This window comes from Anser brachyrhynchus (assembly GCF_964034855.1).
Source record: "Anser brachyrhynchus genome assembly, chromosome: 1".
In the NCBI taxonomy this organism is placed as follows: Eukaryota; Metazoa; Chordata; class Aves; order Anseriformes; family Anatidae; genus Anser; species Anser brachyrhynchus.
The window spans coordinates 121,928,671-121,943,784 of NC_137694.1; the positions used below are offsets into that span (position 1 = coordinate 121,928,671).

General features: G+C 37.1%; 1 protein-coding gene across 1 annotated transcript in view; it reads left to right on the forward strand.

The window, feature by feature from the left end:
- Positions 1-15,114, forward strand: part of RPGR (retinitis pigmentosa GTPase regulator) — a 50,091-nt gene that overhangs the window by 29,695 nt on the left and 5,282 nt on the right. The window contains 6 exon segments of the mRNA XM_080576309.1: positions 6,865-7,020; positions 7,548-7,672; positions 9,267-9,449; positions 10,393-10,558; positions 11,859-11,962; positions 14,890-14,955. Coding sequence (XP_080432435.1) covers positions 6,865-7,020; positions 7,548-7,672; positions 9,267-9,449; positions 10,393-10,558; positions 11,859-11,962; positions 14,890-14,955 — 800 coding nt within the window.

Sequence of the window (15,114 nt, forward strand, 5' to 3'; positions counted from 1 at the left end):
GGATAGTGACTCTACCACTTCCCTGGGCAACCCATTCCAATGCCTGACTACTCTTTCTGAGAAGAAATGTCTTCTGATTTCCAACCTAAACTTTGTGTGATGCAACTTGAGGCCATTTCCTCTTGTTCTAACTCTAGTTATTTGCAAGAAGAGGACAACCCCCAGCTCCCCACAATGTCCTTTCGGGTAGTTGGAGAGAGCAGTAAGGTCTCCCCTGGGCCTCCTTTTCTCCAGTCTAAAAAAAAAACAGTTTCCCCAGCCACTCCTCACAGGACTTGTGCTCCAGGCCCCCCACCAGTTTCGTAGCCCTTCTCTGGACACATTCCAGGGCCTTGATGTCTTTCTTGTAGTGAGGGGCCCTGTGGACAAAACACCCAGCATACAGCTAGACAAGCATATAATACGGTGGGCGAACAATTGGCTGACAGTTGGAACTCAAAGGCCTATAATAACTGAGGTTACATTTAAATGGGGGCAGACAGTCACTAGTGGGGTTCCCAAATACTCCGTTTTAGGGACAGTTCTCTTCAGTGTTTTTATTAATCATTCGGACACGGGACTCAAATAAGTAATACTAAACATGCTAAGTAATTTTGCAGATGATACTAAATTAGGTGTTGACTACCTCAACAGGGGAGAGTAGAGGGGCCTTGCGGAGAGATTTTGACAAGTGAGAGGGCAGGGCAATCACCAACTGTATGAAATTTAACAAGACCAAGAACAGGATTCTGCACCTGGGTTGAGGTACAGACTGGGTGATGAGAGGCTGGAGCACAGCCCTGTGGAAAGGGATCTGGGGGTTCTGGTTGACGGCAAGTTGAATACAAGTCAACGGTGTGTCCTGACAGGCAGGAGGGCCAACCATCCCCTGGGGTGTATCAGGCACAGCACTACTAGCTGGTCGAGGGAAAGGATTGTCCTGGTCTCCTCTGTGCTGGTTCGACCTCACCTTAAGCACTGTGTGCAGTTTGGGGCACCACGGTATAAAAAGGATATAAAACTATTAGTGTCCAAAGGAGGACTACGAAAATGATGGTCTAGAGGGCAGGATGTATGAGGAGCAGCTGAGGTCCTTTGGTTTGTTCAGCCCAGAGCAGAGCAGGCCCAGGGGAGACCTCATGGTGGCCTGCAGCTCCCTCACGAGGGGAGCGGAGGGGCAGGCGCTGAGCTCTGCTCTCTGGGGACAGCGACAGGACCCGAGGGAACGGCATGGAGCTGGGACAGGGGAGGGTGAGGGTGGGTGTTAGGGAAAGGTTCTTCAATGACAGGGTGATTGGGAACTGGTGCAGGCTCTATTCGGTCATGGCACTGAGCCTACTGGAGTTCAAGAAGCATTTCAACAACGCTTTCAGGCATACAGTTTGATTTTAGGTAGTCCTTTGTGGAGCCACGAGTTGGGCTTGATCATCCTTGTTGCTCCCTTCCAGTTCAGGGTATTCTATAGATCTATGATTCTATCATTAAATAGGCTACAGCTATGAAATTCTGCCTCAGACACTTTGAACAAAAGAGTAAAGTTAATAGAAATATCTCAAGTGAAGGGTGCATTGTCAGTGGTGTTGACATACAGAAATTTTTCTGACTCAAACTTGTGAAAAGTATTTGGGAAACAAGCTATATTGGGCCACTGTAATCATTTAAAAAGTGAGTGTAGCATATGTGCATTTTAGGCTTTACACCATAAAGTCAATTTGGAATACATACTGGAGCGTATGTTGCATCCTGAGATGAAGTGGTGTGACCACAAATTCAAAATTCTGAAGAGGGATATAGCTTAACGAGCCTGAGAAACATATCTCTTTTAAGATTAGTTTCTTAAATTTGTAAATTCCTAAACTAGTACAGTTTTGCAGAAATCCTGAATTTCATGTCATGTACAAATGGGTACTGTTTGGCTTTAGTAACACCATGTATGCTGATACAGTTTTCATCTTACCGGGGTCTTTCCAGTTTTTCAGGGTGTGTCATTTCAGTCTTAAACAATAAGGAGTGAGTGTCTGGTTATTGTATATTCTTCTGTTTCATCTATCTCATTTAACATAGGAATAAGACAGGAGCAAATATCATAGGGAGAAACTGTTGTACATCTTTGTTCGTTTCTTGTCATCAGTTCTACTTAGGGATCATCAAATTAGAAGAAAGCATAATCCAGTTATCTTATTGAGTATGAGAGAAGTTTCTTCCTGACTCTCATGCATAATTAGTCTATTCCAAAGCACTTCATTTGATTTCTTTCTTATGACTGTCTTATCTACTCTATTGGTAATTTTGCATGGTAAGAACCATTGTTATCTGGGTTATTAAATCAAACTGCTGTTTGGAATCTCTCCAGCAATGTATTGGAGTAAATGGTAGAATCTAGAATGGAAAATAATTAATTTTGTGGTCTGAAATTCCAAAATGGGAAACTTTTTTTTTTTCTAAAGAACAAAAAATTAAATATCACTATTAATTGATAACAGTAATAAGGGGGAAAAAAGGAAAAGAAAATGAAAAAAAAAACACTTTTTAAATATACAAGGTTTTAGAGATTTTGAATATGGGATTGGAAAACATCTTCTCTACAACTCTTATTGTTACTTCTTCCTTTAATATTTGCTTTCGTTCTAGAGAATAAATAGAACAGTTAAAATTCAGTTGCTGCAAAAGTTTTCTCTCTTTGTAGCAGCACAAACTTACTCATTTCATAACAGTCTTAGCAGCCAGTTCATGAAGATCATATCCTCATTTCAGGTGATTTCTTTCATTCAGACTAAAAAAACTGTTATCCATGATTCTTTCAAAAGCTTTCTACCAAAAATGAAAGCTGTTGGTACCATCATCTTCAAAAGAAACGAGAGCACAACAATCCCGAGTTGTGTACTTTTTCAATAAAGCCTTTTAAAAAGTAGCATGAAAGCAACTTGTGAATCTAGAAGTTGGAGAAGAAACAGATGATTGGGAGTGGCCTCAGTATCTTTTTTTTTTTTTTTCCAAATGATGACAGATCCTCTGGGAATAATCCTCTCTATAAAAGGATGTATTACCTCCTTTTATTCTCTGAAGGGAGGGAAAGCAAAGATATCTCTTCAAAGGAAAGAAGTAAAGCAGTTCTTGGAGAATGGGTCACTCGACATTACAATACAACACATTAGTGTGTTAGCATGTAAAATGATGGATTTTTTATCTTCTGTTTCAAGGTCTTAAAAAGAAAAGGAAGTCAAGATACCCTTTTGAAAGAGAATGAGAAGGATGAAAAAGCTATACCTTTTTATGACAGAACTGAGAGACTGTTCAAACTGTATAGGATTATCTAGATTTTTCAAACAATTCTTAAGTCTGCATACTATTGATACTGAAATCTCCAAATCCAATTATGAGCTGTGGTAAAACTGAGTATTATGTCAACAGCTGATTTTTACAGTAACATTTTTCTGCGTAAGCTATTCAAAAATAAAGCTCTAGTAAGACTGAATAGCCTATTGACAGAGTAGTAGTAATAATGTTCAAGGGAAATGAAGACATATGGAGATTCTGTGAGCATAACTGTTTCTGTTATTCTTCTGCAGGTTTTTAACTTTGTATGTAGCCTCAAATATGTAGCAAAGAATGCACGGATCTTGGGGACTCTTGGAGCTCCCTCAGTTCTTTCAGCAAATAGCGTGTGTTAAAAAAAATATCTGAAAACTATACATTTTTTGTCTAGGACTATTATATTTATAGTGACAACTGTCATTGAGATTGGAGAGCTGTTATGTACTCCAGAAGAAGCTTGTAGAAGTGGTTGGTGTCCTTTTGAACACAGTGGGAAATATCCCTGTTCTTCCAAAATAGGAAATACAGGAAGTAAAGGAGAAGCAATCCCAGTACCCAAGAGGCCAAGACAGGACTTGGGCTCTTTCCCCTGCGTGCTGTTAACACAGCTGAGCCATCCTCATGCTTCACTAAAGCACTGGAGGAAAAGGTGCTCCCTGCATGCTGTTGCGGCCGTGTGTCTTTCCTCTCCACTTATACCACTCTGGTACTGTCTTGACCATTCCACAGGAAACCACATGAGTTAAAAAGCAAAAAAGCAACAACCTGGCTTACTGAGCTGAGCTGTCTTACTGTGTAGCCAGGTGGACAGAGGATACAGTGCAAGCAAGAGAGAAGAATGGGGAAGTGACATCTGCCCTTTTGGTGGTGTTTCATCTAATCATATCATTGTTGGGACTGACAACAGTAAGAAGTCAGCAACCATGGGACTGTATCCCCTTTTGTATTCATGTTGTCAGCAATTTTGTTTGCAAATTCAAGTTCAGAATGGAGTTAGCTCTGTCATTTTCTCACCAAGTCTGTGAGATTGCTTTGCCACAGACTTCTGTTGATCCCCATTTCTGCTAAGTGGAATTATTACTGAGGTTAGGCCTCGCTTATGCACAAGAGATGAATCATTTAAGAATGGTGCAAGGTTTTTGTCTTTCTGTACCTTGATAAATGACTAATAAGCAAATTTTAGGAGGAGCTAAATTTAGGTGCCTGTGGTATTTGGAGGTAGAAGAGAAATTCATTCTTCTTATGAAGGTACTCTAAACTGGTTTAGGATTGATCTCTTCTCCTCATTGTCAGTAGCAATGGGGGAAGAAAATAGTATCCTGTACTTTTGAAGTTAACATCTCTAAACACAAATGCCTTTAGAGGTCTCGCCTGTTTTATGAAAAAGGCGTTGCATATTGCATATTGCAATTAAAGATAATATGAAAAAACTCCAACTTCACTCAAAATAATTATGTGAATCAGATAGAGATGTATATTTTGAAAATTACAAGATCTTCTGTTTTTCAAAGTAGAAAGTCAAATGGCATACTTTTAAATAGGATTTATGGAATCAGCCATCCTGAGAAAGCCATTTCCTAAAACGAAGGTAAGACTTCTTCAGTTCACTTAGAGTGAGGTATCTTTCAGGAATCATGTATTGATTCTTATCCAGAAAGTCAAAATGTCAGATTTTTTTTAAAGATCCCCAAAGATGTTCAGTGCTTTCTTGTGCTGAAATTTCCAGTAGAGGGAGCTTTACTATTACATTTAGTAGAAAAATTACTTTACTGAGTATTTTGCATCTCCCATCTAAAATAGTGAGAGACCTTTTTTTTTTTTTTATGATGTAAATTCGTGACATCTTTATATGGAACAATTTTGAAAGGGGCAGAAAGGGCAAACTGTTTTCTAAAAAGAAAATTTCCATATTTAGTGTTACAGTATTTCATCATGGTTCCTTTGAAATTGAAGTTCTGTATAAAGCGGTAAGTGTGCTACTATGGTGGTAGTATCAAATCTGGTCCATTGTCTGCTTTCTCTTTCCTTGAAGGTAGTGAAAGATTAGTTTGGAGTGAATGGTAACATAATTTGGTTTTAATATTTCTGTGGTTTGTTGCTGGTGCAAGAGCAACAACAAAAGAGTTGCACAGAATAAATTACTTTTGTGGTGCTGACACTTACTTGGCTATTCCAGTGACCTTCTGTCCTTAACTCGAAGTGCTCAAAAAGGAAAGATTCTCCTTCGATTCTTTTTTTTACACATTCAGATGTAAATGCCTATTCCTGCCTTGTTCTTGAAGATGCTGAGGTTTTTGGTGGGATGGCATCCATATGGCAAGAGCAGGCGTGCTCTGCACTGTGTTCATAATCATGATGTAAGGATATATTGCTCCCAAGTCACAGTTCTTTTTGCTTGAGGTAGGATTTTTTTTTTGTCCTTCCCAATCCTTCACAGATTTTCATTAAGTTTTTACAAGTTTTAATTACTATTTTTCCAGCTTTTCCTTTGTTGCCTACATGCAGAAAAACAACAACAACAAAACAGAACAAAACAAAACAAACTACATAAAAACAAGCAAACAAGCAAAACCACCCAGGAAGTAAAATTCCAAGAAAATGTCTTCCCAAAAATATGTAGTATTTGAATTTCTCTTTTCATGCATCACCTCATCAAGATTTCTAAGCTTCACAGTCATCTCCTGTTGTGATGGAGTGCAAGGGATGGACACACCAACAATCTTTATTTTCTTGGAGATCATCACATTTTTTTTCCTGGCACAGACAGTCCATTAAATGGAAAAAATATGAATGTGGAAAGATTATTATTCTGTAACAAGATAACACAGTTATAATGTTCTCTATATTTAATGCAGGGTTGATTTGGTAGCCAAAGACAATACTGAAACCTCTTCTGTTATTGTTCCAGGATCTTCTTCCACACATATCAGTTGTGTTTTAAAGAGGTCTATTCTATTACATTTGGGGTCATACAGTATATATGTAGGTAACCAGAAATTAAGATTAGGCTATTGTACTTGAAAATGCACTAAACATTGTGGTCTTGAGATAATTGTGGTGCATGATCTCCCATAACATTTTGTATTGGCTAATATTTTGTGTACATGTGGTCTGTGGATTATTTGCAGTTATGTTAGAAATATTAAATACTAAACCATTCAAAATTATATTCTGCATATTGTTGCCTCTTTTCTATTTTATTTTGTTATTAACTGATAAATTTAATTAAATGGTATTTTTTTAATTGATGAAACAGTGCTTTTTGATGCTGATGTCATTTGGCTTTCATTTGGCTAATAGAAAGCAGGTTATAATATATCATAGAATCACAGAATGGGTTGGTTTGGAAGGAACCTTAAAGACCACCTGGTTCCACCCCCCTGCCATGGGCAGGGACACCTCCCACCAGACCAGGTTGCCCAAAGCCCCATCCAGCCTGGCCTTGAGCACCTCCAGGGATGGGGCATCCACAGCTTCTCTGGGCAGCCTGTGCCAGGGCCTCACCACCCTCTGAGTAAAGAATTTCCTGTAGCAGCATATTTTTTGTTAACTTTGCCTGTACATTTTCAGAGACAGATGTATATACTTTTGGACTTGGACAGTATGGGCAGCTGGGACATGGCACTCTTACTTTTGAAACGTCAGTACCAAAGTCTGTGGAACACTTGAGGAGGCGTAAAATACATAACGTTACATGTGGGGAAAATCACACTGCTGTAATAGCAGGTATGTATGTGAAAAATTCAGAAATGCACTTGTAGCTTCTCTGTGCTGTTAAAGCTTTTGTTATAAAATGAGTAGTAGAAGAAGACATTGCAAACTTACTGGTTCTAAAGGTTAAGGAGTTGGTGACAAATTCAGATTCAATATTAGGAATTTTAGATTCACAACCATGCATAGTTGTGTATACAATATCTCCTGGAGAATTGTAACCTCACAATCATGAATTACTAACAAGTATGCTTGTTTAGAAGCCTTTTTTTTTTTTTTTGCTATACAGTTTCAATCCCATTGTTTCATTTTTTCCCCAAATGTCTAGACTAACTGTAATCTTAGCCAGTCCTTTGTCTGAAAAAATACGTACTTTTAGATCATATTCATCTGTCGAGAATCTAAAAATAATTGTTCAGTTTTTGCTTTGGGGAGAGAAATATTCCTTACTTGCATGGCCTGTTACTTTGTTTGTAATGGTTTTGTCCTGTTTTTCTGTTGAATCTTTGTTGTTAACAACATCGTTTTTTTTCCACATACAGAGAATGGCCTCATGTTTACTTTTGGAGATGGGCGACACGGCAAGTTAGGCCTTGGAGAAGAGAATTTTGCGAATCAGTTTGATCCCGCTCTGTGTTCCAATTTTTTGAGTTTCACAGTCCTTTTGGTAAAACTTTTTGTCATGCTTCTCAAACATCAAGATGTTTAGATTCTTATGAAATGTTGTTAATGAGAGCTGAAATCTCATTATAGAATGATTTTTTCCTGCAACATTTAATTAGTAGATAGCCTAGATAAGAGAAGGCTCAGGAATAATCTTATCAATGGCTATAAATACCTGGAGGGAGGATGTGAAGAGAACGGAGCCAGGCTGTTTTCAGTGGTGCCTAGTGCCAGGATAAGAGGCAGTGGGCACAAACTGGAGTATAGTAGGCTCTGTCTGAGCACCAGGCAGCACTTCTGTGCTGTGTGGGTGAGGAGCCCTGGCACAGGCTGCCCAGAGAGCTGTGGGGTCTCCCACCTTGGAGATCCTTAAGAGCTGTAGGACGTGGCCCTGGGCAACCTGCTCTAGGTGGCCCTTGTTTGAGCAAGGCGTTGAAGCAGGTTAACTCCTGAGGTCCCTTCCAACCCTAACCATTCTGTGATTCCATGAAAACACAAAGGGAAACACAAAAAGGACATTGGTTTTGCTTATCACACTATACATTTAGTTTAGAATGTGTTTCTTTGTACTACACATATAGGCTGTTTTGGGGGATTTTATTCAGTAGCATTGGGCTATAGTGTTTTAGTCTGTAAAGCCGGTAGTAGCCTATAAAAGAAAATACTTGTTTCTTTTTGCTTTTTTGGCAGTTGGGGCGGGGGGGCTGGGGGGGGGGGGGCGCCAAATCTTCTCTGAAAACACCAGAATGATATCTATTTAAATATCTATTTCATTTTAATGATTATTTGTACAGTGGGATATTTGTAAAATCTTCAGATTTTTATTTTATTTTTTTTTGCTATCCATATGGGATGAGAAAAGAGAAGTACTCTTTTCTTTTAAGAGCATTATTTTTATATATTTCCTGGGGTTTTTAAGAAATAAACATAACAGAATTGCCAACATCAGAAATGCAAACATCACTCGAGGTTGAGCAAAATTTGAGACTTAAGTACATGGTTTACAGTTCTGTTTGTTTACAGGACATAGAGTTTAAAAAGTTTTATCAGAAGTAAAGGTTTTAAACTTTTCTAAAGGGAAACCTCTGGTCTTCCAATAACAATACCTTGTCTATTGGAGGTTGTAGGACTTTGCATTACATTTTGTGGATATTGTAATAAAATGCCTGCCTGTATATTACTGTAGTTATCTGTTGCCTACATTTGGCTCACTGAAAATAATTTGCAACAGTCCTTTAAAATAAATAGCATAAATAGTCCTTTAAAATAATAAGCAACGGTCCTTTCAAAATCAGTGGAAATATTTTTGTTTTCTTCTGTATCAGTAGTTTCTTAGCCTTATCTAATGTGTTGTTGAATACAAATATATTGTGTGTTAGTGAGGAAAAATGAACATAGATCATTACTCATTAATAATCATAATTATGTACTTTTATTTAACTAAAGTCAGTAGCAACTAGATTTGAAGTAACTTAGTATCTCTTACTTTTGTTTTGGTTTTCTTATGATCTAAGTCCCTGGGGATGATTATAAGAAAATGAGATCCTTGTGTTGATGCTTGCAAAGGAAATAATCAGAACTTTGTTTTGGTGCTGTAGGTGGCTTGTGGTGGTTGTCACATGCTTGTTTTTGCTACTCCGAGACCTAAAGAATCTGAAGAAATACTCTTAGAAGATTTATATGAGAGCCGTTTGATTGCTACTATCTCTAACATGAGTGGAGAGTCACTAGTAACAAACACCTTACAACTAACATCAGCACGAATGCGACGTCGAGAGAGGGTAAATTGAGAGCTGTTGGGAGTTGCCATACTTTTTGTGGGAAACAGTCACTTTTTAAACTGAAGTAACAGCATATACTCAGCAGACAAATATATCTCATTCAAATATATGTTTAATTTTAATGTATAAAAAGAAGAATGAATATCCACCCTCTTCCCAAAATTGATGTAGGTAAAAAGATAACTATTGGCCAGATTTTACTTGTTTACGTGTATGAAAAACACTCAAATTGGGCTTGTATTTTTTTATTTCTAAAATACATATTCTGTTTCTTTGCATTTTTCAAAATATCTTAGAAATACAATTAAATAAGCAAGAATATGACTCCTTTTGATGTTCCCTCTGAGTCCTTGGAGCAAGTTTATAGTTTATACGTTTTCAAAGAGAATCTCTCACAATTGTCTTAAAATAATCTTAAGATACTGTTGCTACTTGCTACTTGCTACTTTCAACAGTGTTTCTTCTCCTTTATTTCCAGCTACGTATTCCACGTGATTTCCTTGAGCAGCACAGTGAGATGGTCGTCTTACTGTCCTGTCTGAAATCTAGCTCCCTCACAAAAACACAAAAGAATGGTTTTCCTTTATTTTGTAAAATTGTAGTGATGCTGTGGATCCTATACCTCAATGCAATTGAGAAACAAGTATTTTTATTTTAAATAAAAATCAAATTTTGTTTTCTTCTTTGTTTATATTTTAAGACTACTTGAGATTATTGTGTAGAAACCATCTAAAATATCCCATTGTACAGCTCTCCAATTTTTAGGACTACAAATAATCAATACGTTCAAGAAATCAAGTTTATACTTGTATAACAAAGTTACAACGCTGTATCATCAAATGAAGGAAAACACCATTCTTATGTATGGGAGGTTACTTATGTTTAATGTTTGTACCCTTATCTTCAGGATTTTCTCAATATATGTTCTTTTAATCTTCTAAAGGAAAGGTCACCAGAACAGTTGATTCGAATGGCACGAACTCTGCCTCCACTGGGAGAACACTTCTTAAAATCTTCATTGCCTGTGTCTAGCAACACCAGCCCACTCTGTTTTTCTGCAACAAGTCATCGTAAAGCTGTGCCTGTGGAGGAGAGACACCATGAAAAAGGTGAATTGTCACCACATTTTGCTACTCTTTTCTGAGAATTACGTAGTTTGTTCTTCATCATTCGTAAATGAATGCTCAGTTTGAACACAAAAGAAGGCTCCAGTTCAGCCTTAACTAATGAGTGTTTGGCAGAATACAGACAGAAGTTGAGAAATATGTAGAAGAAATGGCCTCAAACTTGGTTCATGGTTGGAAAATGTGCATAAAGATTTAGAGAAGGGGTGAGTAAAAGAAAAACAATGCTCAGATTGTGGTTCCTGTGCTTATAGAAATACAAGCTTATAGAAATACAGCTTTATAAAAAGATCAGTAACCACTTTCTCTGTTGTCATGATGAAAAAGAATTACAGAGAAAAAGTGATTAGGAAACATACTAAAGACTCAGGAAGGTTTAACGGAGACCTTGGATAAGAAAAGAGGTATACTAATTCATACAGGAGCTTTCTTCCTCCATTGGAAATGAAAAGTGCTGTTCATTTTCTGTTGTCTAAGATAATAAGGATTTGGAATATCCTAGCTAATGCCAAAACCTGGATAACAGTGATTGATACTGTGCTAGACTTGTGCAGAGGTTCTCTAGAGCCGTACTGGAATTATCTGAGTTCCTCGGGGTGTGTGATTTCCTGGAAGAAGGAATGCTGAAGAGTGCAGAATGCAGCGTTTCATGTAAAAGTTAGTTCAGATTGATCGGACAGTCAAATCCAATTTGACAGTAATTAATTCTGCTAGAATTAAAATGATTATTAGTAGAGTTGCTAGCATGTCCATAGTGGTTCCAGGAAAGCATTGCAGTGAAATTTGAAGTGCATTTAGAGTCTTTTGAGGTCTAAAACCTAGGGTTTTGTGCCATAAGAAACTAGTCATACACCTAATGAACCTGAAAATGTAGGAACATTTTCATTATGCTGTGTTGGAGTTACTAAACTCACTCTCCATCCTCTACACAGGTAATGTGCTATGTAGATAATATGACTGCAGATAATTTACTCTAATTGCTACACTATTATTGAAAGATTATCCAAAAAGAAAGCTTTGTCCCACGTAACATTTACCCTTTGAAAGCCTGTAAAAATGGCCAGAGATTGGCAGTGCACTGAGGCTAGATCTTTGAGCTACCATTAATGTTAATACTGATGAAAATGAGGTGGAAGTTTTTCTGCTGTGTCTTAGGTTGGGAAGATGAGGAATCTCAGAACTTCAGCCCAATGTCAGTAAAAGATCGGTAGTCTCTCTTTTACAAGAGTAGGCTGTACTGCTTGATATATATCACTTACTCAAATGATATTTGTTTACCTTGAAGAAAAGAATCATCAAAAAGATGAACCTAGTGAAGGCTCTGCAGAAGATTCAGATAATGAAAATAAAGACAGAAACCTTGGAGATACAACTGACATCCTAAATATGGTAATATATTTCACTAATGAATCTGTGAGTCGATTGCTTTTGTGCAGGGGGACAACAACACAAATAAGTCCTGCTTCAAGTTCTAGTGCAGAACTTTTGTGTAGCCCAGAACTTCATATGTGACATGAAGAAGTAATAACATACTATTAAGTGAGCATGCATTTAATGTCATCATTATGCAATGAAAACATTTATTTTCATTTTCCAAGTGATGTTGTATTATGACACTGAAGCACAACCACAACCCCTCCCAACACTTCAGCTCTGGATATCAGAAAGAAAAGGAGAAGAGCATTGGATACCCCATAGTGATCTCTTATCTCTGAACTTCTTCCTCTTGATGATTTCCCAGACAGAGAACTGCAGGAAAAGAAACAGATCTGTCTGTTCCTCAAAGAGCTTTTTTAGTATAGGTGGATCATATTAAAGGGAAGACCAAAATGGAGACAGTTTGATTATGTGGTAATCCGCAAGCATGTTCCCACATGTTTTTCTTATTTAAAAACTGTTCACCTTATCACATGTGCATCTCCCAAAACATTTTCTTCTCTCAGCAGGTAGGGCATGTCCCAGCCTTACCCAGTGCAGCAGAAAGAGAGCTTTTGTTTTCCTTCAATGGAATGTAAACAAATGTGCAAATCACTGTGGACTCAGCTCAAGATATCTTGACAGTTGTACTGGGGGGATTGCACATTTTACGAATGATTAGTTGTTTGTACTTAACAAGTACTTAGTAATTTAACAATCTGTGCATACAACATAACACTTAGAAAACTTCATTTTCATTTACAAGAAAAAATTGTTTTCAGATGTGATGGACAACATGGCTTTCATTAATTTACTGAGACATAACATTGCACACTTTATATGGTAAACTTCTTTCCTCTTTTTATTTTTGTATCCATTATGAGTCAGTTTCAAAACTTATCAGAATGAAACAGTAAATTTGAAAAACATCTGTCAGGCAAACTTGTCAAAATATATAAAAAAAATATTGATCTTCAGGAATTTAAATGAAAGCTGTTACAGCATAGTTGTTTAAATTTTTCTAAACTGTGGGAACATAGGTATTGTTGACAAGTGTTTGAGCAGAAAAAGCCTTTAATGGCATGTTGATGATGTAAGTTCTGGGAGTCAGAAACCAGAACTATCCATGCTCACTGTCTTGAAAAAGAATACGGTGGTTAAAGCATAAGCAGTTAGCTAACAGCTGCAGAAAGTATTTTCTACTCATTTATAATATATGGGGAAGGATGACAAGAATCTCACTATTCTTGCCCACCTAGTAGTATTCTTCATTGCCTTGCCTTTTATGTTTTTCTTGCTGAGACATAAAGGCATCAGATTCCAATGAAAACTTCTGCTATAGTGTTCCTTTGAACATGTTCTTTCAAGGCTGTGGAATCAAACTGGATGTTAAGCTGAAGGCTGGGATGCTAAGGTAGTGAAGTGTTCTATTTGTAGCCACAACTTCACACGGGGTGGGAAGCGGATCTAAAATGTGCTTGTGGGCAGTAAGAGAAGGCGTGTAGTTTTCAGTCTCCGTAGTCTCCAATATAGACATACAAGCTGCTTACCACTATCTCTCTTTGTAAGAAGTAAATGAAGAAGTGTGTGTAAAATAGATGAGTTTGAGTAATCATACAGATTTTTTCTCAGCCTGGCTGTGCAATAGTATTACAATGGTCATATACCATGATGGTGTTGTGCTTCGTGCTTCTCACACTTCTCAAAAGCTGTGTGCATTCCCTGTATAATCAAATAGCACCTCTTCTTCAGGTTTTAACTTACTAGTAATGTCATAATTGAAATAGCAGTTGTAAATTTAAAATAAAACTTACTCAGATTACAGTTTCTCACTACAAGGTGGCTTTGTTTTTTTCCTGGGCTCAACTGGAAGATCCAGCATTTTCTCAGGAGTCCTTTTTCTGAAGAAGTCTGATTGTCCCCTAGAGTGTTGGTAGCTGGAAAATTAACAGTTACGGTGGAAGATGGTGCTGTCTAGTCATTTCTCATGTTCAGATCTCCTTTTGCCTCCTCTGATCTTCAGAGGAGCAACTCACTGTCCTTTCAGCCAAGAACCAGATGACCTGAAAAGGCAAATTACCTGATCCCTTTCCTTCACTAGAGAAATAATTAATTTGGCAACTGTTTTAAAGAGGAAGTGCCAGTTGATGCAATATGCTTATATATATGAGAACAGAAACAAAGCACTAACCTTCAGGTAGTGAAAATCTGCAGACCACATAATATTAATAATTGTCTGAACATAAGAATCTGTGAGTTTATTAATTTTTTAATTAAATAAACTTCTTTACTAAATGTATGCTCCAAAGAAGTCCTGCCTTTCTGATGTCTGCAAGAATGTAATTAGCATATAGAAGTAGGTATAAGTTTCTGTTAATCAAATTTTCCTCTACTTGTTGGGGTGCTTTAGCATTTTTAACATGTATGAAGGTGTTTACTGGTTAGATGTGTATCATCTAGCGACAACACAATGAGAAATCAATGAATGCTAAGTTTAAAATCAGTAGTTTAATCTCTAGCTCAGGGATTTTTAAAGTGTTTTTTGACTCAAAAGTTATCAGCTAAATAAAAGCAATAGACTAAGTGCATATAACATTTAGAAACCTAATCTCTAGACAATCATTTACCTATTTTCCTTACTGAATGAGACTGGTAAGGATACACAGAAACCTTTTAAAATGTTATACTGCATATTTTCTTTGAAATAGTGTGAAGATTTGAGTTCCTTTACAGAAACTGTAGCTTTCATTTAACTAGCAATTTAATTGGCAAGCATGAGGCTTGAAAAAGTCTAACGTTCTCCAATGAAAAAGTTTTTTGAAAATGTTGATACGATGTCATTATGCAGCCCTTCTTTACTAGTTATATTCATTCTTTAATAGAGATCTAATTCTTTGCAGACACATGTGATGAAATTGAATTCCAGTGACCAGTCCTTAATACTATCACCAATCCAAAAACAAAAGGTACTGTAACTAATTATATACGTATATTTATATTCATGTTTAAAAGATTTTTAATCCTTGTATTATCCATGTATTTCATTGTTTTGTTCTGAGTTTTAACAAAAGCTAGGCAAATTTTATAGGCCTTCTCTTGCTAATATTAGGAATATCCAAGAGGTA